Genomic DNA, 27,366 nt, shown 5'->3' with positions numbered 1-27,366 from the left:
ATCTTTTTTTCCTCGAACACACAGGAGAGCTGCGTATCATTATATTAATAGAAGAAAAGAAAAAGTCTTACAGGGGCTAAACCCATACAGAGACAAAACCCCACAAACACACACTAAGCTGAAGCTCAGGCCAAGGGAGAAGCCCCCCTTAAAACAAAACAGCTAAGTCATCGGGGAAGGAATACAAGGGCGACCAAGGGAGAAGCCCCCCTGCGGCCAACTAAGCTGAAGCTCAGGCAGAGATTAGGAGATCCCCTTAGCCCCTGCCGCACTCCACCGACCAGCCTCCTCCTTGGCCAGGTGCAGGACCAAGTTAACATTTGGGGTTGCATCGTTGAAAACACAATCATTTCTGTGCCGCCAAATACTTCAGGCGCCTAGGATTACCAGATAATTCACGCCCCTTCTTAGGTCACTTTGAACAGCACCATCAATCTTTCTCCACCACTCATCGAAATTCTGATCAGCAGGTGCTGGAGCAAGGGTTGCAGCACCAAAATGAGAGAGGAAGGTGAACCAAAAAATTCTTGCAAATACACATCCCACAAGAAGATGATGGAGATCTTCCTCATACTGGTCACACAAGATGCACAAATCAGGATGAGGGAGGCCCCTCTTTGCTAACCTGTCTGCAGTCCAGCACCTGTTATAGGCCACTAACCACATGAAAAATCTGCATTTTGGGGGCGCCCAAGTTTTCCAAATCCTCTCAAAAGGTTCAAAAGTGATGGCTCCATTAAACAGGGCAGTGTAGGCGCTCTTGGCTGAGTACTGGCCTGAAGAGGATAGGCTCCATACATGTTTGTCAGGAATGCTCTCATTCAGCTCCACCCTAGATAAAATATCCCAGAGATGTGTGTAGGATTAGCCACCTGACAGTCCAGAACAGAGTGTTACTTCTATTATGTATAAGTTGGTAACCAATGCAACTGAGAACAATGCCTCGACTTCAGGATGCACTGCCACCATGAACAGTACGATCCGTAATTGGCTTCACTAATGCCTTTGTCAACTTCTTAAATGGGCAGTGGCAAGCTGAGAATTTTACAAGGAAAATTTCTTTATTTCATACGGCATACGCAGCTGGATCAGATCAGTGAGATCTGAAGTACGTCGAATTGGAGTGACGCTACTCTTCTGGATGTTTGTTTTTAGCCTAGACACCGTTACAAATAGATGTAAGATATCCTAGATCAGCTTCAAATCCGATGCCACCAGCCAGACACAGCAATAACTACGTAGTCAGTGTAGAAGAGACTGTGATAAAGGGGTAAGTTGGACAAAGGCTGCAACAGTCCATTGTTTTGGATGAGCAGTTGAGTACGTCCATGACAAGTGATAAACTTAAAGAGCATTGAAGCCTATTGCCTCATGTTGTGTCCTATTCCCGTTTTCCAGCTTTAGGAATTTTGACATGAGTCTGTTACCAGGTGTTCTTACTAGTTACCACATAGCTAGGTGCCTGTAAACAGCATGCAGCTACAAATTAAAATACAGAATGATGCATACCATGGTTACTGTGGCGTGCTTCAATATTTCAAGTGCCTGCAAAAATAGGTCAAACTAAAAATTATCCCTTACTGAAGAGTCTAGAGCTTCAACCATATAGGGACTAGATCGTCAACACCAGACGATCATGAAGGTTTCCTACTTCATTATCCATCAGTTGAAACCTGATTAATAGTTAAACAATGCATCCTAGACATGACCTATCAACAAAGATAGAATTAGGTTTCTAGAAACAATTGGCGACTATCTAAATTGTAAGATAAGTTGTCACTTGTCTTGATTAAACATTATGGGGATCAATTGATGGATTCAGAACCTATATCCCTCTGAAGAAGAGGAAATCCTGAGTGGTTTAGTGATGGCATCCCAATAATGGTCTGATGGATTTCAGCCAACACCTAGTGATCTATGCAACTATGCATTGCATGAGCCCTTTTTGTTGGTTATTAGGTGCAAGTGCAATAATTCAAACTTAATGTATTAACTTTGAATCACATAACTGAGTTATTAACCTCCTACAACCATCATTGTGCACCATGTGGTTTTTGGCCAGGACCATTAGTCCATTACGAGTTGCATCATGACTTCCTGGGTGTTGTTTACAAGAAGTTAGTTTAATGGTAAAAAAACAGTCATTATCTGTGAGTAATTTGTCACCAATATGGAGTATTTTCTTGCAAGAAAGTTTGGTTTCTCTTTCCTTCCACTTTGGAGAAAATCAATTGTGCATCATTGTTTAAACAGATAGCAACATAGAAACATGTGGTATCATCTAGCACCAGAATTCATCTGGTTGTACATTGGCTATTTGTGTTTCATGCTGATGAAACTTCTTCGAGGAAGATGTGGCCTGTGAGCTCCTGTGTGACACTAAAAAAAACTCGACCAGGGGGAGAGACGTCCCCCTGATTTTCGTCTTAAGAAGATGGTGCGATGACTCGAACCCGGGCTGGCTCAGCAACCGCTTCTTTGGCCTGTTGTGCTGACCAGTTACACCGTGAGAGTGTTGGCAGCTCCTGTGTGACACTAATAGTGCAAGACATGAGCATCTTGTCAAATACTACTAGTAGTCTACTATTTCAACTCAACCATACTGTTGCAAAGTAGGAAGGAATGATTTTACAAGTTTCACCTATATTGAATCAATTATGCATGATGCATTTTGCAGGAAAATAAAGGGTGCTAAACACAAAGAGCAATAAAAGCATCAAATGGATCCTCTTAGTGATTAAAACTTTACTGCAATCAAGCTCAGATATTACAAAGCAAGTATTTCACTGTAGAAACTGCAGCTAGTAGATAAAAAATAAGCAAGTGGATATTTAGAAAAACAGTAACTGCCCTTAGAAAAAATCTTGGAAGTTCACATAAAAGAATCTGTAGGAAAAGCATATAGGTGCCCCTATAACTTCTTTTTGGTGGTGCATATTGCCTTACAATAAAGTTGAGGACTCGAGGTTGATTACTCATGCAGCTCGAGAAATCATTAGAGATAATGGGGAACATCAAAAAGTATATGCACACGCTTGCTTGAAGAATCATTTTGATAGAAAAAAGAAACATTGGTCAATAATCATTGTACAACGCAGCAAATCAGTACAAGCCTCAATGACTCTTCCGTCGTTCCTCTCTGCTCTGATGGGGAAAAGTTGCTTCTCTTTTAAACAAATGTAAATTAACACAAGTATGGTCTATGGACCTAGTAAAAAAGAAAGCTTCTTAGACTTGAAGTGGGTCATGGACTCATAATGTGGGCTAGCTCTTTATTCACACGCACCTACTCAGCTAATGGTTTCCGATTCTCTTTATGTTAAAGGTCCTGATCAGATTCACTTCCACTAATAGAAAGGTCCAGCAACTGTTGTTTGCTCTTCCACCACCACATCGTGTTGTAAGAACAAACATCAGAAGGATCCAGTGAAAGAACAAGCAAAATTATACCCCCAAAAAAATCAATCTACCAGGGAATACAATGTTTTTATGATCTACCTATAAATTGCACTAAAAAAATTCCAAATCACTGCATAAACAAGAATATCAGTCCAACGGTGAACAGCTGTCAGTATTTTACCTTTATTTACACCGAAAGATGAATCCTCAGGAGCCTTCACCAAGTGGTTCATGATTCATGAGGGCCCTGTCGCTCCACTCCCACGTGTGAACCTGAAAATGAAAGAACTAGCTCCACCATAGTCAGGACCATCAGCAACAGGAGATGCTAAGTGTCAAGGGACATCCTTTTCCTCTCAAAGAGCTAGTTAGCCCTGCTGTCTTTTCAGTAGGTTGTAGCTGTGGTGGTTGAGCTGAGCATAGCAAGAATGCTCACATGCAAGCTAGCAATTGGGGAAGAAGAATTATATACCAGTGGTGGGGCCATTGTGCTGTGATCACTGGCCAGATAGGTATGATCTTGTGGTGACTCATCCACTCATAGACAAGATAAATGAAGTTATGCGGTTTGAGAAATAGTGATACGACAGCAACCACAAGATCCACAACCAAAATAAGGATTTGATGTTCATGAACTGTAGTGATGGCAGAAAATACATCTGCCTGGTGATCCACATACATACAGACCATGCCCATCTGTAACTGGCTTGGTTCTGCTGAGGCACTGTTGCAAAGAACAAGGACAGCACATACTTGGCAAAGAGCTAGATTAAGTATGAAGGGAAAAAAATCAAGGTGAATAGTTTAAGAGTGCCTGTAAATTGGGTTCAATAGCTTTCTTTGCCTGCTACCCTAGGTTCCATCCACAAGTGAATCTGTTAGAGTATGTTAGGAGCCTATTGGGCCTGGGCTGGCGGCATAGCCCATTAGTATTAGGATTGATTAGAGATAAGGGTCGCTTGCTTAGGGGTCAAGTAAGTATTGCATGTAAGTCAAGTAAAGCTCTCTATATAAAGAAAGGAGATATATCAATCTAATCAAGCAAGAATTAAGAAGGAAAACCCTTCCCTCTTGCCCGGCCGTGGGCAAAGGCCCCGCAGCCGGCCCTCTCGTGCCCTCGCAGCCCTAGCCTGTGAACAGTACCCGTGACACTGTAGCACGGTGAGTGTAAGTACTCTCAAAGTTTTTCATACAAGAGCCCTCAGCTTCACTACTAAATGCTCCAGTAAGAACGACACATATTTACTATTCATAGTGATAAATCCTTACCTAATAAATAAAAAAAATGCAAAAACCTTTTAAATGAAGCTTATGCATCAAGAGAGCATTAAATCTGGTCCGAAATGGGGAAAACCTAATATGATGCATTGCTATTACTACCGCACATATGCCTATCACTTTTCCCAGCCCTCTAAACTACACGCAAAGGCACAAGCAGATGACCCTAGCTCTCAGCCTACAGCTTAGGAATGGCAACATGGCAAATACCCAGAAGTGGGCAGGGAACTAGCCTCTCCACTAATTGTGATCCAGAAGTGAATCACGCCAATATATTGTGCAAGCATAATTTTTGGTTAATAATAAAAACAATAACAAGTAGATTAGAATTCATCTATTAGCTGTTAACATGCAGGCAACCTAGAGTGACTTGATATGTCTGATGTAACCATCACCACTATCTTGCATAGTATCTATCTTAGGCCAACCAATCGATGACAATTTTTTACTTCACCCAACATTCGCTGTGTCATACAAAATAAAGAAAGTTATCACACCTCTATGATTGAATCACAGTAGTTGACAACAAATGTTTTCTTATAGCAGTGCTTCTATAAATAAACTACATTAAACTCTCACGGCTATACTCAGAACTGTATCTGTACTGTGTTTCAGTTCAAATAGATCAGGGCATAATCAGGTTTTTGTGTATCAAAAAAAAAATCAATCATGGGAGGACATAAGATAAAAAAAACACATATTAACATTTAAGTTCATTATTTTTTTATTTCAAGCTACTTGTAAATTAATTATATCAAACATTAAACTTACTTTACCAAGGGAAGCAATATGTGATTTGGGCAGCAGAATTTGCTAGAAAGTATCAATTAACAGTTATTCAATTATCACCTGAATGCAACCAAATTTTAGAAAAAGACACAGCACATATACAGCTTTAACATTGTTATCAGATCTAAAATAAAAAGGTTTGTATCTAATATTGTGATCCTTTGGGTATGTGGATGTTGGTGTAACTGGGATTCTTTACCCTTTTATCCTTCTTTAATATAATGATAGGCAACTCTCCTGCATGTTTGAGAAAAAAAAATCAGATCTAAAATAATCAGAGCAGATGTAATACCTCAATGGAATTTCATAAAAACATCATATTAGATTAGGCATAGTATAAGTTTGCTGTGCATGGGAGATCTTTTCAGTAGCAGTACAACTATTGAAGCAACAGTGAAACATCACAAAAAAAAAAGCTACTACTGACTAATAACCAAATATTAACCTTCCTGCGGAAATTCGATACTGTGAACTTGGCACATTACTCCCAATGAAAACATAGACCTACTTATGCAGTTATTCAATTATAATCATAGCATGGCAGATTTCCAACCACTAAACTGGAAGATATACAGGAACCATCAAATCCAGCTCCAGAATATGATAAAGATTGTATTGGTTATCGAGCAACAAACTCCATAGGCAGAGATATAGGGATCATTTCACACATAGTGGGAGGGAGGATCAATGAAACTTTATGTGCAAGATAGTGCTCGATCATTGAAATTGTATGTGCAAGACAGTCAACACTCATATGTTCACTCTGGAGTGCAAGTTGCCAAATACATACATTTGTTGTTATTTCATTAATGAACAACAAAACTAGATATAGCATCAAGGAAGAATGAATCACAATCACTTGGTTAGAGTACATTAGTTGACCACCACAAATTAAAACCAATATCAGAAACTCTTGTTAAATATGGAAATTATAGCTAATGTACTTGGTTGGTCTACATTAGTTGTAGGAAACAGTAGATAACACTCAGGAAGGTTAAATACTAAAAAGAATTTGGTCACAACATTTGCTGATCATCACAAGGTTCTCAATTTTGATCAGAATTAAAATTCTATGGCTGAATGAACTGACAATGTTCCTTGCATAATGCATCTAATCTAATGACATTCATATGACTGAACCACAGCTCAACAAACAGAGTAACTTGAATCATAATTCATAAATGTAGAGTTTAAAGGCCCATTGGCCCAACTTGGACCTGTCTAGAATGGTGGCCTACTGGCCCAACAGAGTAACATCACTTTACAGAATGGACAGTTTTGATCCTCAAAATTGACCTAGCTGTGGAAGTTCATCTGAATACAAGCAAACATAATATTCAGATCTTATTCTATTGAATATCAGCCTTCACATGAAAAATTAGATAAACACTAAGTTATTAACAAAATGAAAAATACCAAATGTTCTGCTACATTAAATGGCGAATGAGTTAGCCCCATGAAGTTAACATATGGTAGGGCCTCAGAAAATTCTGAGGAATACTGAAGTGACAAAACCATGACAGACTAATCTACATAAGAAATGGTTCAAGGCTTCAAGCAGGTTTTACATGATAGGTTCAGTAGTGTGACGGTTAACACAAGGCAAAATTACTAGAAATTGCCACAGCCTTCATTGAGCAAACCACAAACATCCACATCTCAATCGATTTGACAAAGTTGCACAGTTGTATGTAAAGAAATAGTCCAAATGCCAGTACCAATTCTTACAGACAATATGGTCCCAGAAATTCTACCACTAGATGGTTGCACCACACCTATCATCCCCATATCGTAAGTGCTTTGCTCTTGAAAAATGCAATGATCTAGCAATTCATTTCCATATATTATTAACAGCACAGCATCCCTACCGCATATGTCTCACAATTATTAAAACTTGATTGGTATAATAGCTCGATAAAAACAACAAATCATTGTTAGCATAGAAATAGAATCATAATCAACTACAAATTACAGCAAAAGAAGATGAATATGATTTTTCTACAATGCATTTAGAGTTGATCATTTAGCTGCAGCAGAGTCATATAGTAGTTTAAGTCAGGAAAAAAACTACAACTGACAATAGCTTCACGGGTCAGACATGACATGAACTCAATTGAGAATATCTAGATCTAGATAGCTCATCAGTAGTCGCTGAACCTGCCCTAGCAAACATGTCAAACTCACTAACAGCATATGTATCTAACTTGAGTACTTGAGACAAGTCTGCCACAAAGAAAAGTAAATAATCATGTATATAAGAATATTATATATTTATGCTAGCCAATTATACAGAAAACAAAATAAAACTAATTTGATTATCCATACTAACCAACCAAAATTATTAAAATAAAGGTTCGGTGTGTAAACTTAAGGAGTAGACATTATCATTTATAACTTCACAAATTAGATGTCTTAGAAATTACACAACCACTTCAAGTATCAGCTTAGTTGTATGAAAATATTAAATGGCAGCACCTTTATTTTCTGGCAAAGAGTGGGTACTATTATGCATATTTCAGAAAGTTATTTCTGATTAGCATAGCTGGCACAGTAAACTAAGAGCATCAAATTATAATAAACTTTTCACTAAAAGACGCTTAAACAAACAGGCCAGGATCATTGGCATATAGGTAGAGATCCCCAGGCATCTAGGTTTATCAACATAAGGTTCTTTTTTTAAGGAACATATATGACTCATGAGTTACCTTCAATACTGGCACACTAGAACCTCACAACTGTAGTAGCAATGTATACACATAGCATACCCATTCTTCAAAGACACCATTGATTTGAGAGGCTATGATGCAAAACTCACTACTCTTAGTAGCAATTTCAACACAATTCACATAACTCTTTAAAGACACAACACTGGGATTTGAGAGGCATGATAGCGATTGCATGCCAAAATTAAGAGTATCAAACTGGGTGTACCTAGATCACAGTAAATCTGAAGCTACACAATGTTCTTCACTTGCCAACCATACAGTACAGCATTATTCAAAGTACACAACTTGGATCTAGAAGCAAAAAGACAACAATAGTAAAATGAAAGAGAACCCACAAAGAGAAATCACCCAGAGCAGCAAACAGCAGAACCAATTCCTCAAATGGCTGCACCGTTGCTCCTCCTCGCCAGCTTGGTCCATTCCGTGTGGAATGAACCTGGACAGTCAATGCGCTCATAGGTGTGTGCACCAAACAGGTCCCTCTGTGCTTGGATCAGGTTTGCAGGCAACCGACTTGATCTGTAGGTATCGAAGTATGAAAGGCTAGCAGTCATTCCTGGTGTGCTAATGCCAGCCTCCACTGCCCGTGCCACAACCCACCTCCACGCATTCTGCCGCTGCACCATCTCCCTTGCAAAGTCTCTGTCAACAATCAAATTGGCCAGTTCAGGATTCCTGTCATACGCCCTCTTGATCCTATCAAGAAACCTCGCACGGATAATGCACCCGCCCTTCCAAATCCTGGCAAGCTCTGCAAGGTTAAGGTTCCATCCCTTCTCCACACTCTTGGCTCGCAGCAGATTCATACCCTGTGCATAGCTGCAAATCTTCGAGGCATAAAGTGCTTGCCTTACCCTATCCACCAGCACCTTCTTATCAACATTAATCGTCTCCAACAGCCCGGCTGGCATCCCCTCTTCCTCCAGCACCCCAGCAGCTGCAACCCGTTCGTCCTTCAACCCTGACAAGTACCTCCCATCCAGTGATGCCGCAATTGTGGGTGCTGCCACTGCAAGCTCTGCGGCCTGCTGCACCGTCCATTTCCCAGTCCCCTTCATCCCAGTCTTGTCTAGAATCTTGTCAACCAACGCTCCGCCGCTCCCTTCCAATGGGTCAGCCACAGTGAATATATCCGCGGTGATCTCAACCAAGAAGCTCTCGAGCTCCCCCTTGTTCCATTCCGCAAAGACATCGGCAATCTCCGAGTTGGACAGGCCCCCAACTCTGCGGAGCACGTCGTATGCCTCAGCGATGAGTTGCATATCGCCATACTCGATCCCGTTGTGCACCATCTTAACGAAGTTGCCAGCACCACCGGGCCCAACGAAGGTGACGCACGCCCCATCCTCCGTCTGCGCGGCGGCCTTCTCGAGGATGTCCCTGATGTTGTTGTAGGCATCGACGTGGCCGCCGGGCATGAGCGAGGGCCCGTTCCGCGCGCCCTCCTCGCCGCCGGACACGCCCATCCCGAGGTACAGGATCCCGCGCGCCGCGGCCTCCTCGATGCGCCGCTCCGTGTTCTGGTACCACTCGTTGCCGCCGTCGACGATGGCGTCGCCGGGCTCGAGGTAGGGGGTGAGGGCCTGGATGGTGGCGTCGACGGCGGGGCCCGCCTGGACGAGGAGCACGACGGTGCGCGGGCGGGCGAGGGAGAGCACGAAGCCGCGCGGGTCGCGGTGGCCCAGCACCGGCAGCGCGCCCTCGTCCCGCGCGCGGGAGAGCGTGGAGTCCACCTTGGCGGCGGTGCGGTTGTAGACGGAGATCGGGAACCCCTTCTCGGCGATGTTGAGAGCCAGGTTCTGGCCCATGGTGGCGAGGCCCGCGAGCCCGATGCGCGGTGCAGGAGCGTGGGCCGCGGCGGCCGCGGGGGACGCCGGCGCCGGGGAGGCCATCGCCGGGTAGGGTTTGGGCGCTGGGGGCGGGGAGGAGGAGCGGAGATGGGAGGTGGCCGAGGAGAGAGAGATTGGGGAACGGAGGTGAAGGTGGAGAAGGTGTAGGGGATAGAAATATTGCCCGGGGTTTTGGATGGGGTCCCTGGGGTTTGGGGTTATTGTAGAAATTATCCTCTTTACGAATGGGGTTTTAGTTTTAGGAGTAAATTAGATTTTGTTCCCTCTCCTTTTCTTACAAGTTGGTTGAGCAATGAGTAGGAGAATTGAAACATCTATGGGTTCCAACTGTTCCAAAAAAAATTCAAAAATATGGTTAACATGTGCATGAGTTAAGGGCGTGAAGAGCAAGGGTTTGGGTGCAATCAAAGGTAAGCTTTGTTCATATATTAATAGCAACCAGTATCTTGCATCCATGTTAAACACAAGGTTGTGACACACTAACAAATATCGGTACGAAAAGGTCAGGCATTTTTTTTGAGATGTCATGTTTGTTGTAATAAAATTAATGGTTGTGTCTCTTCTATTCATCTAATAAAAACACATCAATGTCATCATACTTCACTTGCCTAAGATAACGAGACAAATACTTATGGTGATATAACATTGTATGTGTTGGATGATTTTTTTTTGCTAGAGATAATAGATTTTGACGCAATGCAATAGCAAGATGCACCGCACCTCAACTATTTCGATGAGGACCGTAAAGTTTGAGCAAGATGCACCATGCCCCCACCTATTGTCTCTTTCTACCAATGTTTTTAGTATTTGATAGGTCATAAGTGTTAATACTGCAATCGTGATGATCCAAAAATTGATTATCATGCAATTGTTCATTGTATCTTCGTTTTTATCCTATAAATATCAATAGCATATGTCATAATCGTAACGAAAATATTTCTAACCTGAGCCTTATGTTGAGTTTTATATGTTTATTTTGATATACGGTTTTACTCTTTAGGACGGATATAGACATGAACTTTTAAATGCTTTAGTGGATTGAAAATATTCCTTCTTGTTGCAACATATTATTACCGATGTACATCTTTACTTGTGTGAACAAATTCATCCGAGTTTATATGATTTTAACTTGCAAAATCATTGTTGTGGGATTTGATCTTATATATGGGCTCTGTAAAATATTGATAGGGGTCCAATCATTTATGAACCAAAAAAAACGCCCTACCTGCAAACAAACAAGTACTAGTAGGCATATAGGCGCACAAGCCACGGACAAAAATATAAAGAGAAGCAAAAATTCGATGGAACTTGAGGTGCTTCCTGCAAAGGGCCATCTCCAACTCTCTCTGTCGCCGCGGCCGCCCGCTGGCTGCCTGCCTCACGGGCTCGCGGTGCGGCGGACTTATCGAGGCGGCCAAACGCCAAAGGGTAGGGACGGGCTCTCCACGGATTTTTTAGACTCGTTTAGTTTGTAAAATTTTTAGATTTTAGCTACTGTAGCATTTTCATTTTTATTTAACAAATATTGTCTAATTATAGAGTAACTAGGCTCAAAAGATTTATCTCATAAATTACAGGTAAACTGTGCAATTAGTTTTTATTTTCATCTATATTTAATGTTCTATACATACGACCAAAGATTCAATGTGACAAAAAATCTTGAAAATTTTTGTGAACTAAACAAGGCCTAACAACAAATCCACGGAACAATTGTTTTACGCCCGAGGGCCTCAAGCAACCAGTCAGTCGCCTCAGCCGAGCCAGCCCCTCCTGTGTACTAGAACCTATTATGCTTCTTTTTAGCAACATATATATTCTTGTGTAATGTAAGATCAGTCTCAATGGGTTTCATTAGAATTTTATGTACATTAAATATATTAATGTGACGTTATATTAATAAAGAGATGATAAAAGTTTTATGGGAATAGAGAAAAATTTATCCCCATAAAATTTATATACACTATTTTTAAATATAGATATATTAAAAACTGTATTATAAAACTTCCTAGAGGATGGCCTAGGCCCTGTTTAGTTCTCCACCCAAAAATTTTTCATCCATCCCATCGAATCTTTGGACACATGCATGGAACATTAAATGTAGATAAAAAAAATAAACTAATTACACAGTTTAGTTAAGAATCGCGAGACGAATCTTTTAAGCCTAGTTACTCCATGATTAGCATTAAGTGCTACAGTAACCCATATATGCTATTATGCTTAATAAATTTATCTTGCAGTTTCCTGAGGAGCTATGTAATTTGTTTTTTTATTAGTTTCTAAAAACTCCTCCCGACATCCTTCCAACACATCCGATGTGACACCCAAAAAATTTTCACTCCCGATCACAGGCCCTAATAATCCTGCTACGGCTCTTGGACCAACCGACGCGCACCGCACAGAAACACAGATAGGCCCTCCAGGCTTGGCCGGTCGATAAGTCCAAGGGCCAGCTGCCGCTCGGCGCGCATCGGAGGCGCCCCCAACCCAACAAAGCTCGTGTCCCCCAAATCCAACAAGGCTCGGCGTCAGCGGGGGCGGCCCTTGGCAAGCAACGGGCAACGGCCGTGCGTGCTCCATCCATCCCCATCAATCCCCCCAAGGCCCCAATCCATCCATGGAACGTGACTGACTTGGCCACTTGGCCGGGCAAAAGTCATATTCGCTGCACATGTGTAGTTGTGTACTGACGTTTTAACCGCTCGTCTTATTCAAAAATTTTATGTAAATTATAAAATAAATTAATCATAGGTAAAATATCTCTAATGATAAAATAAGTCTTAACAAAATAAATAATATCTATGTAAAATTTTTAAATAAGACGAATAGTCAAATAAGATGTCTAAAATTTTAAAACGACACTTTTTTTGAACGGAGGGAGTACATGACAAGGAAGGAACCCAACTTTGATTTGGATCTTGTTTAGTTCTAAATTATTTTACAAAATGAATATTGTAGCACTTTTATTTGTATTTATCAAATATTATTTAATCATAGACTAGACTCAAAAGATTCATTTCGTAAATTACAGATAAATTGTATAATTAGTTATTATTTTTATCTATATTTAATGCTCTATGCATGCACCATAAGATTCAATGTGACGAGAAATCTAAAATTTTTTGCAAAATTTTTTAAGAACTAAACAAGGCCTTGATGATTCCTATATCCTATATATAAGCCCCGAATCTCCACAGGAAGTCGGGTGCTAGGAGCGACGGAAAGGCTGATGGCTGCAGCCAAGAACCACTGAACAAGCAATCCACGACTAATGTAACTTGATTAAAGAGAAAAAAAAACAATGTGAAACGGAAACGACTGGTCAGCTCTACAAACTTGCAGGGGCCGCATCATCCTACTGTTTGCAGTATCTTCGAGTTCGGCCGACTGCACAGTTGCAGGATTAGTTTAGATTAGGAGTAATGCTGACGTGCGGCACCTGCACTGCGAGTGCAAGCGCTTGGACCCGTCTTCGTCAAGCGCAGCGCTAGACTTTCTACCCCCAGCAGCACAGCACAAGAAAAACGCATCAGAATGTTTCTTAAAAACCTACAATCAAGTCGTTATCTTGCGTCCAAACTGGAAACTGAAATAATCAGGGCACGCATTAAGGCAACCAGATACCAAACAGTACGGAGCTCTACCAGGTACACAACAGCAATTTCGGTTACATGGTTCTCAAGGGGCAGTAGCACAAACGTCACAGCCTCACGGGGGCACACACACCAGTAGGCCCTTGCAACAGGGTATGATGCCCAGATCATCTCTTGCTCGCAATTGAGTCATCAACTCGCTCCAGATAAAAGGGAGCCGGTTTTGTAGAGTTCATTTAAGCGACCATAGTATGCAATCGCAACTAATAAGGGGAGAAACGTCTCCCACGGAACATCCAGCACCATCACCAAAAACAAGCTAGTGCGATGTCCGGTTAATTTTTATGTAGTACCCAGTCTGACTGATTTCACCCACCGAGTCCAAAGGCTGGGGCTCCAGCTAAGTCACCTGCAAAAAAATAAAAGAGCAAAACGTGAAGCAACAATAACAAAATTTTTAGTGCCTATATGCATTTAGTTCCAGACTCTGCAATGGCAAATGGATGAAAAGACCAGTCCCAGACAAAAAGAGCAGTATGACAACATGAAGCACCATTGTGATTAACAGATAAGGTTAATCCCAGCAAAATGCATACTAACAGCCAGCACTAGAACTCTGTTTTGTGCTAGCAACCAAGTAAACTTGTAATGACCAAAGATAATGACAATGCACTGGGAGAAATGACAGAAAAATATATTACCATTACACTGCCATTTTCATCTCTATCTTCTGGTGAGGATCATAGCCAACCAGCTTGAAGTCTGATGCCATGAAAGAATCTATATCCTTTTTTGAAGGATTTATCTTCAAAATCTGCACATAAGGCCCCACATAGAACTTAGAAGGTGCATGGTCACAGAAAGTAAACAAAAATAAACATCAAAGCATTAGTTTATATATGCAGATTTCATATTTTTTTTATTAAATAGTTCTATTAGGAGTGGCTCACTGGAAATGGTTTAGGCATCTTCTGAATTTGCTCCTCCAGAGCTCGAACATGAGTTCTATAGACATGAGCATCCCCTATAACATGGACAAAATCTCCAGGAGAAAGATCTTGCAAGATTAAGATACAAAGGGTTAGAGTTGAAAACAGACTACTGGCTTCTATCAGTTAGATACAAGAAACATCAAAAGAAACAAAGGGACAACATACAAGATGGCATCACAAATCCTTGCAGCAAACAAATTATTCACAACTTGTTACAAACATATCTAGAATATAGCCCCAAAACTTGTGTGTGGTATGGCAAACATGGAAGATTAGTTGCTACACGTAAAAAAGAAAATCAAAGTGCGGAATAAATGGTTCCAAATGAAACTAGTCTAAACTAGAACACTGATATACAGTACAACCTTAAGGTGCACAATAAACATTGGACTAAGTGGAAATATTACAGTAAGGCATATAAGAACCTACCACAAACTTGAGCGATCATGTATGTCAGAAGAGAATATGATGCGATGTTGAATGGAACACCAAGCCCCATGTCTGCAGAGCGTTGATACATCTGGCAGGATAGCTCCCCATTTTCAACATAAAACTGGAAGGTGAGGTTGAATGCAAATGTTGTTAGTTGACAAAATTATCAAAAATAAGATGCAAGCAATGTTAAAACATAATTATCAAGGAACAAATTCTGTTCACCAATCTACTGTAATTTAAAAGTATAAAAAAACAAACAAACTAACTAACTAATTTTCAACTCACAATGGATTAGTGCAAGGGTGCACATCATGGAAAAGTCAAAACAGACCAATAGTTAACTCTAAACTTAAATCAAGCTGACAAATTATACTAACTTGTGCAAACATGTGGCAAGGAGGAAGAGCCATCTTCTTGAGATCTGAAGGATTCCACGCAGACATAATTATTCGGCGGTCATCAGGATTATTCTTGATCTTGTCAATCACATCCATTAGCTGATCAAAACCTTTTCCAGTATAGTCAGCATGCATGTCAGTGTATCTGTCAAATATGTCAACTTTATCAGAAAACATGAACAGAAGAAAAGAGACTGTACGAGGAGAGGAGGGAAGGAGAGGTATGTAAGCTTACTCAGCACCAAAGTGACGCCATTGAAATCCATAAACTGGACCTAGATCACCTTCCTCCCTGTGTGCCAAGCCAACACTAGAAAAGATGGCCAGGTGGATTAGATATCAAGAACAGAGATATAATTTATTTACAGCTTATATCCAATAGATAGATACCTGTCAAGATACTCTCTTGAAGCATTGCCATCCCAGATGTGAATACCCTTCTCTTGCAAAACCTACAAATTGAAGGGCGTGTTTAGAAAACAGGACCTTTCAAGAAAGAGTTTAATCCACTCAGGATTTGGGGAAGAATTCTGACATTTCTTTTTTCTCAAACACTCAGGAGAGCTGCACATCATTTCATTAAGAAAAGAGAGTACACAGGGAAAATAATCCCCAAACAAAACACTGCACCGCACACACGTGCGACCACAAGCCCGCCCGCAAAGAACTCTGACATTTGGAAAGGACCTAAGTAAATAGTAATAGTGGCTTTCTGCCCCCAAAAAAAAACTAAAAAGGTTGACATATGTACCGAACAGAAATGATAATGACCTGGGTACAAGTATTGTTGGAACTAACCCCTCAAAGAAAATAATGGCAATCTGTTTCAAGTCCAATGGATAAGATTAAGGCATGTGAGTTGTGAATACACAGCATGGTTAAAGACCCCTCACAGCAGGTATCAACAAAGCATGGTCTTTAAGCATCATGGCATGTAAGGATGAAAACGGTCGGAAACGGTCGAAAAACTCCTAAATTGTTTTCTATTTTTACATTTGAAATACGAAAACGAAAACGGTAAAGTCGGACACGAAAACGAACACGAACTTACGAAATATCGAGAATTTCGAAAACGAACCAATTCGATCGGATTTATGTCGAACACGGTCGATATACGAAAACTCAATACGAAATACCGATATATAGTACCAAGTGCATGACTAAGTATATATATGATCAAGTTCAAGTACATATAATAATTAAAAAGTGCATGCTCCTTAGTCTTAGATATTTAATACAATAGCCCACACATAAATACAAGTCTAGAATAAGCAATTAATAGCTAACAGGAACACAACTAGCCACTAGTAGAAAGAACGCAGATGCATGGTGAGTAGTCTGTAATTGGGCTGTGTGACCCTACAGTTGACTAAATTCGGTTCAAACCAAATTTTGAATTCAAAATATTTCAAATTAAAAGTAGAAAAGTAGAAAACGGTCGAAAAATGTCAAAACCGTTTTCTACTTTTATATTTGAAATACGAAACATCTAAAATACGAAAGCAAAAACGATAAAGTCGGACAAAAAAATACGAATTCGATCGGATCAAATATAGAAAGCGGTTCGGTTCGGGATATTTCCGTTCCGTTTTCATCCTTAATGGCATGTGAGTTGTGAATACAGATTAAGCTTGTGTTTGGTTTCGGGATCACGTGGGATGGGTTGGACCTGACCCATTTTTTGGGGCTGGGTCTGACCCATCTCAGTGTTTGGTTGATAGGGATGGGTCCATTCCAGTCCTCTGTTTGGTTTGAAGGTAAGATGTGGGATGAGGTAGCTAACGAGTGGCAGACATGTCATCCTCCCCTTTATTCTCTTCTTCCTCTCCTTCGTTGTCCTCTCTCCCATGGTGTGTAAGATATAATCTGCTGTCCCTCTTGTACTTTTGTCCTGCATTCGGCAGGTTCAAGTGGTCAGCTCTTGGCTGCCACTGTAGAGGTATGGCAATAGGCCATTTAGTCTTCCATAGTTGGTAGAAGTACACCAGCTAGAGTAGTGGGCTGGTACAAGAGTAGGAATTGGCTGAGATAAGCCATGTAGAGTAGTTGTTGGAGAGGTGTAGTCACCATCCAAGTAGTGTACCAGCAGGTACATAGTTTGTGTATATATATCCTACCTATTGCAATGGAAAAACTCAGTTCATTGCCACTCATTCAGTTCTCCAGCTTTCAGTTCAAGTCTGAAAGCTGAGTGTGTGTGTGCTGCGTGAGTGAGTGAGGGAGCTCAGGGCTCTTCCTCTTCCTTGGAGCAGGGGTGAGGGAGAGGGAAGGTGAGCAGGGTCTGCTCACCTGGTGCTTGTGTGCAGGTGCCAACAATTGGTATCAAAGCCGTACAAGCCGTGTGCTAGGTCCATCGACCAGCAATGGCGGAGGATGCGGGCCGGAATGGTGGCGGGGAGGGCGCGGAGCGTCAGCTCCAGCCGGCGCCACCGCAGGTGGAGGTGCGCGTGGTCAAGGAGTTCGGTGGCAGCGGCTCTTGGCCCATGCTCACCCGCACCAACTACGGTGAGTGGGCGATGCAGATGAAGTGGAAGCTGCGCGCGCGGAAGTGGTGGCGGGCGATTGAGGAGGATGACCGCACTGAGGACGCCCAGGTGGGAGTCATGGAGGCGCTCATGGCCTCGACGCCGGCGGAATACCACGAGGCGCTGGGCGCCAAGGAAACCGCGAAGCAGGCCTGGGAGATGCTGGAGTCGCTGCGTGTCGGCTCGGACCGAGCCAAGCGGGCAAGAATCCAGCAGCTCCGCAGGGAGCTAAACGACATCAAGTTCAAGCCCGGAGAATCGGTGGAGGAGTTCACTCTTCGTCTTCAATCCCTGGCCACGCAACTGGCCACCTACGGGAAGAAGGTGGACGACGAGGACCTCGTCACCAAGCTGCTGTGCACCGTGCCGGCAAAGTATTCGCAGCTCGCCATGTCCATAGAGACTATGTTGGACATCTCCACATTGTCTCTGGAGGACGTGGCTGGGCGGCTGCGAGTAGCGGAGAGCCGCATCACGCCGGCACCAGAGAAGAAGCCCAAGCTACTCCTGACGGAAGAGGAGTGGACCGCGCGCATGAAGGACAAGCGCCGGACCGGGGAAGGCTCCTCCAGCCGCGGCGGAGATGGCGCCAAGGGGCGCGGGAAGCCGCCGGCGGACAAGAAGAAGAAGAAGAGGAACACCGACCCCAACGCCTGCAGGCGCTGCGGGAAGGTGGGGCACTGGGCACGAGAATGCCCGGAGAAGAAGCCGGAGAAGGAGGAGGCCCACTTGGCTCGGGACGACAGCGACGACGAGTGCGCTCTGTTGATGGGGGAGTGTTGCGCGCTGCAGGAAGGCGAAGCAGGGGAGGCGGAGGCGGAGCAGGGGACTGCGCCGCAGGCCGTCGAACTTGACGAGTCTCGCGCGCGTGTCCTCCTGGGAGCGGACGGCGAAGAGCTGGAGCAGAGGTGGTACCTCGACTCAGGCGCGAGCAACCATATGACAGGAAGCCGCGCTGTTTTTTCCGAGCTTGATGAAGAAACCACCGGGAGCGTCAAGTTCGGCGATGGCTCCCGGGTGGCAATCCGCGGCCGTGGCACTGTCCTGTTCCGGTGTCGGAACGGGGAACATCGGGCGCTGACGGATGTTTACTGGATCCCACAGCTGAAGACAAGCATCATCAGCCTCGGGCAGTTGGACGAGCGCGGCGCAGAGGTGGTGATCAAGGGCGGAGTGCTGCGGATCCGTGACCAAGACCGGCGGTTGCTGGCCAAGGTCACAAGGTCGAAGAACCGGTTGTTTCTGCTGGACCTTAAGGTCGAGCAGCCGGTGTGCCTGGCGGCACAGTGCACGGAGGAGCCGTGGCTGTGGCATGGCCGGCTTGGGCATTTGAACTTCGACGCACTGAGCAGACTGGCGGCAATGGTGAGGGGGATGCCCAAGATCCAACGCGCCAGCGAGCTTTGTGACAGCTGCCTGGTGGGGAAGCAGAGGAGACTGCCGTTCCCCAAAGAGGCGAAGTACCGCGCCAAGGAGAAGCTTGAGCTGGTTCATGGCGACCTATGTGGGCCTATCACCCCGGCCACACATGGAGGGCGGAGGTATTTCCTCCTGCTGGTGGATGACTACAGTCGCTACATGTGGTTGCGGCTCCTGAACAGCAAGAGCGAAGCAGCAGAAGCCATCAAGCAACTCAAGGCGAAGGTTGAGGCAGAGTCTGGGAGGAGACTGCGGGTGTTGCGAACGGACCGTGGAGGGGAGTTCACGGCGGTGGAGTTCGCCACCTACTGCGCGGAGGAGGGAGTGGAGCGCCATCTCACGGCGCCCTACTCACCTCAGCAAAACGGCGTGGTGGAACGCCGGAATCAATCCATCGTCGGGATGGCGAGGTGCATGCTGAAGGCCAAGGGAATGCCGGCGGCGTTCTGGGGAGAGGCAGTGAGCACGGCGGTGTTCATTCTCAACAGAGCACCGACGAAGGCGCTGAGCGGGAAGACACTGTTCGAAGCTTGGCATGGCCGCAAGCCGAGCGTGGCATTCATGCGCACGTTTGGGTGCATTGGGCATGTGAAGAACATCAAGCCCGGCCTCACCAAGCTTGAAGACCGGAGCACGAAGATGGTGTTCCTCGGCTACGAGGAAGGATCAAAAGCCTACAGGCTCTACGATCCAGTCACCGGGAGGGTGACAGTGTCCCGCGACGTCGTGTTTGATGAAGCGGGGAAGTGGAGGTGGGAGGAGGAAGACTTGGCGGGAGAAGAGGGCGCGCTCGGGATCGGTGGGACCTTCACCGTCGAGCAACTGGTGATCACCAGTCAAGCCAACGCACCAACCGGAATCGTGGAGGAAGCAGCAGCCCCTGGAGCAGGGGAAGCAGGGGGCGAGGCGCCAGCAGCAGGGGAAGCTGAGCCGCCCAGCCCCACCACGACGGGTGGCACCCCGCCTCACTATGTCTCAAGACAGGAGCAGAGGACTCCGACCACGACTCAAGTGGAGTATGCCACTCCACCACCAGACATCACCGAGTTCGTGGACGCCTTCCACGACGGCGAGGAGGTACGATTTCGTCGTATGGACAATGTTCTCGGTGATGCAGCAACTCCGGGACTGGCAGCACGGCTGCTGGGCGAAGAGGAGGAGCTCATGATGCTGAGCACAGAAGAGCCGGCCACCTTCGCCGCAGTAGAGCGCGAGCCGGAATGGCGGCGCGCTATGCTGGAGGAGATGCGGCAGATCGAGGCAAACCGGACCTGGGAGTTGGTCGATCCACCGGCTGGATGCCGGCCGATCGGACTCAAATGGGTCTACAAGGTGAAGAAGGACGAGCACGGCGCGGTGGTGAAGCACAAGGCGCGGCTCGTCGCTCGGGGGTTCGTGCAGCGAGAAGGGATCGATTTCGAGGAGGTGTTCGCGCCAGTGGCGCGCATGGAGTCGGTGCGACTCGTCCTGGCCATGGCGGCGGCCAAGGACTGGGCTGTTCACCACCTCGACGTCAAATCCGCCTTCCTCAACGGCGACTTGACGGAGGAGGTCTTCGTCAAGCAGGCCCCAGGTTTCATTGCACAGGGGCTGAGCACAAGGTGCTCCGCCTCAGGAAGGCGCTCTACGGCTTGCGGCAGGCGCCGCGAGCATGGAACTCCAAGCTCGACGCCACCATGGCGGAGCTCGGGTTCACGCGGTGTGCAACAGAGCATGCCCTGTACACCCGCCGACGGGGGAAGGAAGAACTCGTCGTCGGGGTGTACGTGGATGACTTGATCGTCACCGGTGCGCGGGAGAAGGACATCTCATCCTTCAAAACCGAGATGGCGGCAAAGTTCCAGATGACCGATCTCGGTGCGCTGAGCTACTACCTCGGCATCGAGGTGAAGCAGGGAGGCAAGGCAATCACGCTGGGACAGCGTGCCTACGCGCGCAAGGTGCTGGAGCGGGCGGGCATGGAGAATTGCAGGCCTGCGGCGACTCCGATGGAGGAGCGGATCAAGCTGTCGAAGCAGAGCACGGCGGAGAAGGTGGACGCAACGCGCTACCGGAGCATCGTCGGCGGGCTGCGCTGGCTCACCCATACTCGGTCGGACATCGCGTTCGCGGTCGGATATGTAAGCCGGTTCATGGAGGACCCGCGGGAGGATCACTGGATGGCAGTCAAGCGGGTGCTGCGCTACATCCAGGGGACGATGGACCAGGCTCTCGTCTTCCCGAAAGGGGGGGGGGGTCTGGTGGAGGCGGGCTGGAGCTCGCGGCTTTCAGCGACGCGGACATGGCAGGCGATGTCGATGGACGACGCAGCACCTCAGGCGTGTTGATCCTCCTCGGCGCGGCACCTGTCGCCTGGCAATCGCTGAAGCAGAAGACGGTGGCCCTGTCGACTTGCGAAGCAGAATATGTCGCTGCAGCCACCGCGGCATGCCAGTTGGTGTGGATGCGCCGGCTGCTGAGGGAGCTCACAGGCATTGAGCCCCGGCCGCCTGTGCTCAAAGTGGACAATCAGCCAGCAATAGCGCTGGCAAAGAACCCTGTTCTCTACGACCGAAGCAAACACATCGATGTGAAGTTCCACTTCCTACGTGATTGCGTCGAGGAGAAGCAGATTGTTATCGAGTTTGTTGAGACTGGTCGACAGCTCGCTGACATCTTCACTAAGCCAGTTGGGCGACTTCGGTTCTTGGAGCTAAGGAGCAAGATTGGCATGGTGGAGGTCAAGAGTACACAGCAGGATTAGGGGAAGATTGTAAGATATAATCTGCTGTCCCTCTTGTACTTTTGTCCTGCATTCGGCAGGCTCAAGTGGTCAGCTCTTGGCTGCCACTGTAGAGGTATGGCAATAGGCCATTTAGTCTTCCATAGTTGGTAGAAGTACACCAGCTAGAGTAGTGGGCTGGTACAAGAGTAGGAATTGGCTGAGATAAGCCATGTAGAGTAGTTGTTGGAGAGGTGTAGTCACCATCCAAGTAGTGTACCAGCAGGTACATAGTTTGTGTATATATATCCTACCTATTGCAATGGAAAAACTCAGTTCATTGCCACTCATTCAGTTCTCCAGCTTTCAGTTCAAGTCTGAAAGCTGAGTGTGTGTGTGCTGCGTGAGTGAGTGAGGGAGCTCAGGGCTCTTCCTCTTCCTTGGAGCAGGGGTGAGGGAGAGGGAAGGTGAGCAGGGTCTGCTCACCTGGTGCTTGTGTGCAGGTGCCAACATGGTGACCTCGCGACTACAGCACCTCGCGACTGCGGCTCGCCGGTGGCCTGCTGCTGCTCCCCCAACCGCTGTCTGCTGGTTCTCCTCCGCCAAACGCGGCTCACCCGTCGTCCTCTGCATGCTCGCGCGCCCACCGTCCTCTCCGTTTCGCATCTCCTCCGCGCATCCGCTGCTTCTCAGGGTCCTCGTGGCTGCCGCCTCTGCTCAGTCCCACGCCTCCACCATCGCTCAGCCTCGGTCGCACTCACTCCCTGCCGCCCCCATGCTCGGTCTCTTTGTGCTCGCACGCACTCAGCGAAGTGGGTCGACCCCGTCCGCTCGATTCGGAGGAATGGGGTTGATCCGCATCTTTGAGGAATATTCCCTCTAGGGAATGAATCCAACCAAACACTCCCAAAACTGCGTCCAAACCATCCCAAACCCACTTCAACCCCTCAACCAAACACATGCTAAGGCAAATACCTACAATAAATCAAAACATTGGATAAAGACAGCACTAGACCCATTTTAATCTGGCGCACCTTTGCATTTGTTGAGCCACTGATGAACCAAAGGAGTTCTTCGACAACACCACGCCAAAATACCCTCTGTTAAAGAGCACATGCTACTGCATTAGTCAAGAAACAGTAGCTAAATATATGGTAACATAGTTCTTCAAACTTTCTTTTGGACTTTGGATTGGACTCTTGATGTTTAACAGATGGTGGCCTTAAGGCTCTCTATTCACATGTTGAGGGGAATGTTTTACAGGTGAGCACGTACGTATAAAAAAAAAGTTACAGAGTGCTAGAATGTTTGAAAAGAATGTTGCACTGGATCTACATATATGTGTCTAGATAACAATAAATGTAGCACACAAGAGCTCTATTAACACAACCAACTGTAGGATAAAATGTACTCATGGTCGCGCACAATATGTCTGTTTTAATAACATATCAATAAGTATATAGCTATCTCAGATAAATAACAACTAAACTATAGTAGATGATTCAACAAAAACTGAGAATACAGAAAAGAGAGTATGGGGGTCAAAAAAGAAGAAAATTAAACCAGCATCGACTTGATTGCAAATACTGTAACAAAAGAAAATAAAAGGACAGTACAAAATTAATAAACATGCATTTGAAAATTAACGAGCACAGAGCATTACAACATACAACTTTGTAAACACTGATTTGCCTTTGTTTTTTCTCACATATCAAAAAAAACTAAACAATTTGCAGCACATTCCTACTGCAAATTTTGACTCAGTGTCAAATCTGAAAACTACAACATGTATGTTTGCGTACCTTTGTTGTCAGCAGAGGAAAATTTTTCCTTAAGTTGAACCGCATCTAATAAGAAAATGAATGACAAATTACTTTTCCTGGTTGATCAAACCGAATATTCAAAGTTAAGGAGAAATACCTGACATCCAAATTTTGACATTGTTCCAGTTCCTGTCCTGTCATTTTTCTGAGCACCAGATCTTATAATATCTTCAACAAGATTGAGATATTGATACTCCTCATGGCGGTCATATACCATCTCGGGGAGAAAAGAGAAATTCTCTATTTCAAATTTGTCATTCTTGGTATCAACCTCAGTTGATTCCTTGCCATTTGACTCATGAGTTTCTGCCACTGACTTTCTAACACGAACAAAAGTCACAAAAGAATGCCTAATGTTGCTCTCTACCACTGGGAAAGATGAATACCATGGCTGGAACACTGAGAAGTCAACTGGAGGGATGAAAGTGTCACACTCAATGCTCGACTGAATGTCAGTTAGATGGATAGCCTCACAAGCAGGTCCATTAAGATATTCTCTACATAAAAATAATGCAGAAGGGTGAATAGCATTGCAACACAGTTACATGCAGCAACAGAATACATGTACAATATGTTGTTCCAAAAGGTAAATAACTCACCTCAGTACCTGCCCACCTCCTACAACAAAAACTTTCTCAATTGATAAGCAGTATGGAGTTGATGCTAGCAGTTCTAAGGCAGAATTCATACTTCCACATATAACAACATTCTCTACTGTTGCAAAATCAAAGCTACCAGATCGAGTAAGTATGACATTCAAACGACCAGGCAATGGCCTTGACTTAACAGGAATGCTCTCCCATGTTTTCCTTCCCATTATAACTGCATTCTTCTTGGCAGGATCAGATGTAGTTAGTGTAAGCTCTTTGAAGAATTTAAGATCACCAAGAAGCTTCCATGGCAGAACCCCATCCTTCCCAATGCCCATGTCACGAGTGGCAGCAACAACAACCTGGTAGTTCCTCTGAGGACCACTCTGTGAATCACCATTGGCCGGAGCTGCAGCCATTGCAATCAGTCGGGGCTGAATAAAGTGGTATGGTCGTGATTTGGTTCTGAGATCCAGAAATTGAGGTTTTCTAAATTGAGAAATGGGTGAGCAAGCAGCGCTGGAAAATCTTGCAACCTGGATTTGAGGGAGCATTATATAAGCTAGCATTTTGATTAACCATTAAAAAAATAAAGTATACATAAATATAATCATAATTGAACAACAAAGGCCCTAGGATGTCACAGTGTTCATTACAACCAACTGTATGCAGATAAATTAAACTACCAACGGCCCAAGTACTTCTAAGAGTTCAATAAAAGAAACTGTATATGTTTTCTAAAACCCTACTATTTTTCTTTAGAAAAAGAGCAGTACATAACAGAACCCTCACAAGTCTGAAAGTTTCTATAGAACAAGCATGTAGTAAGTTCCTACTGCAACTTGTTCAACAAAGTACAACCCGCAACCTCTGTTGAGGTAAGAAGCTGCATTTTGTCAGAACATAAAAGCTTTATATGCAAAATGCTACCGCAATACATTTCGCTAGTAGTGCATACTTTGCATGCACGTCGAGAAAACATAGAGATGTACGCTCCAGCTCTGAGCACCTCTGCAACTAACATCTGGATCCAGAACTACAAATAACAAACATTATCTTGGTTGATTGCACTACTAAAGCAAGTGGAAGAATATAAAACAGCTAAAAAAAGAGGAAACAGAAAAGTGACATGACATGTGGTTCCCAAAATGCTGAAACTATTATTACTATGCGACACAATCACTTCCAAAAAGGCCAAGTTATAATCAAACAGATAAAACAGAGCACACAATTCCCTTACTAGTATGTACTTAGCATGCAAGGGAGTAAGGGCATGACATTGCACTCCCTAACAATCTAACAGTTAAGTATTGATAGCAGCAGCAACTACATTGGTTGGTGAGAACCAACAACAGCAATGAGTTTGGTTGGTGTGAACCAACAACAGCAATGAGTAGAACAGTTGGTGCAACTCCTTGAACGATCAAAAAGGCAAGAAGAAAAACTGAACCAACCAGACAAGCTTCCGGATTTCTAAAAATGCAGGAATTTCTACTGCTATATATGCTGAGAGAGCAACCTGGCTACAGGGGGGAAAGGAGATCGAAGTTTGCAGGCATAATACATATATACTACACTTGTAAATAGGTCAGATCAGATCGGAATACAAATAGCTTATACGTTAGGGTTTGGGCGCTCGGTTTCGCACAGCATGAACGGAAGAGGAGGGGTGGGGGTACCTGGTGGATGATCGTCGCCGGCGAACTGGCGAAGGGCCCGAAGATGGGGACCTGGGCACCTGGCGTACGGCGGTGGCGGCGGTCCCCCGACCCCCAGTCGTCGCCACCAGAGTAGACACAGAGAGCGCACTCGAGCGGCGGCACGGGACACGAGAGAGCGTATGCGGGGGGAATGGCCGAAGGGTAGAACAAAAAGGCAGGTCGGCGGCCCGCAGCGCAAAGGCCCAAGGGCCAGGCCGGCGCTGTACAACTTTGTAAGGCCTCATTTTCGAGGCCGAAGAATTTCAATTGAAAAGAAAAAGCCCACATTATCTCTTCAACTTTTACGAAAGCCTCATAAATTTTAGAAGCGAGTAAACCAGCTCCCTAAACTTTTAAAACCATTCATTTTACCTTCCTAACCAGTTATAAGCAGTTTAGATAATTTTATCTATTTCTTTTTCATTTATTTTGGTTGAATTCTTGAAAAATTATAGTAAACCACAAAAAAAATATAAAAATAAAAGGTCATATTTTGTTGGACTCAGTGAACATATAATATTGTATGCTTTAGTATAATTTTTTTGTTATAGCTTTAGGTTTATGTTTTCTATAATTAATTTATAACTGCAGTTTCTATGGTTCAATTGTAATGAAATTTTAGTATTGGGTTAATTATTGTATGTTGAACTATAATAAAATTTCATATTCATTGGATCAAGTATAACTTAATTATAGATTTATAGTATAACTTAGCTATCTCCTACATACAACTAAAAAAACTAAAAAGTGGACATCATTTTGGTGCGACCTTGTAATGTGGGTCCATGGTTCTGCCTCTTGCGATCCCACGCCCCTCGCTCCTATGCACAACCCATGCGAAAAAAATATCTCACCACACCCCGTCCTAGAAAGGCAGGAATCAAATCACGGGAGCAAGGGATTGACCGCATCCCCCATCGTCACCCTCACTGTGCCGCCGCCCGCTCGGCTCCCACGCATTCTCGCTCGCCGCCGCCTGCCCCTATGCATGCGATCTCCTCCCCACACTCCTTCAATCCTCCCCGCACCTCTCCTTTGCCGATCGCCCTGCGACCCCCACCACATCGGTGTCTGTATCTGCGTCCCTGATCCGGCTCGCCCTCATCTGGATCCATTCACCGGCGACGAAGACCTGCGGCAGCAGAAGCTGG

The 27,366-nt window shown here is 44.8% G+C and overlaps 2 protein-coding genes across 3 annotated transcripts; both read right to left on the bottom strand.

The window, feature by feature from the left end:
* LOC8075790 (6-phosphogluconate dehydrogenase, decarboxylating 2, chloroplastic) lies at positions 8,270-10,204 on the bottom strand. The gene has a single exon (XM_002449451.2). It carries the CDS (start codon positions 10,082-10,084, stop codon positions 8,570-8,572), a length of 1,515 nt encoding a protein of 504 aa, XP_002449496.1. The 5' UTR covers positions 10,085-10,204; the 3' UTR covers positions 8,270-8,569.
* Positions 13,575-26,525, bottom strand: LOC8068714 (bifunctional dihydrofolate reductase-thymidylate synthase). Of its 2 annotated transcripts, XM_021461374.1 has the most exons (13): positions 26,195-26,525; positions 25,474-25,551; positions 24,525-25,051; positions 24,023-24,422; positions 23,905-23,949; positions 23,137-23,202; positions 15,848-15,909; positions 15,693-15,767; positions 15,437-15,602; positions 15,054-15,177; positions 14,583-14,689; positions 14,334-14,446; positions 13,575-14,041 (listed from the first exon to the last, which is right to left on the bottom strand). In XM_021461374.1, exons 1-12 carry the CDS (start codon positions 26,501-26,503, stop codon positions 14,336-14,338), a joined length of 2,070 nt encoding a protein of 689 aa, XP_021317049.1. In that variant the 5' UTR covers positions 26,504-26,525; the 3' UTR covers positions 13,575-14,041; positions 14,334-14,335. The 2 variants fall into 2 exon arrangements, with proteins under 2 accessions (XP_021317049.1, XP_002449495.1); XM_002449450.2 differs by lacking the exon at positions 25,474-25,551 and having other exon boundaries at positions 13,577-14,041; positions 26,195-26,368.

Source organism: Sorghum bicolor, chromosome 5 (assembly GCF_000003195.3).
Source record: "Sorghum bicolor cultivar BTx623 chromosome 5, Sorghum_bicolor_NCBIv3, whole genome shotgun sequence".
NCBI lineage: Eukaryota > Viridiplantae > Streptophyta > Magnoliopsida > Poales > Poaceae > Sorghum > Sorghum bicolor.
Note: the sequence above shows the minus strand (reverse complement) of the source record. Positions and strands in the feature narration are given on the sequence as shown.

Coding starts and splice junctions, on each gene's coding strand:
- LOC8075790 (XM_002449451.2), bottom strand. CDS start 10,084: ATGGCCTCCCCGGCGCCGGCGTCCCCCGCGGCCGCCGCGGCCCACGCT.
- LOC8068714 (XM_021461374.1), bottom strand. CDS start 26,503: ATGTGGGCTTTTTCTTTTCAATTGAAATTCTTCGGCCTCGAAAATGAG. Junction 25,052..25,473: donor TTTCTCGACGTGCATGCAAA/GTATGCACTACT, acceptor CCTCAAATCCAG/GTTGCAAGATTTTCCAGCGC. Junction 15,768..15,847: donor TCAAGAGAGTATCTTGACAG/GTATCTATCTAT, acceptor CATCTTTTCTAG/TGTTGGCTTGGCACACAGGG.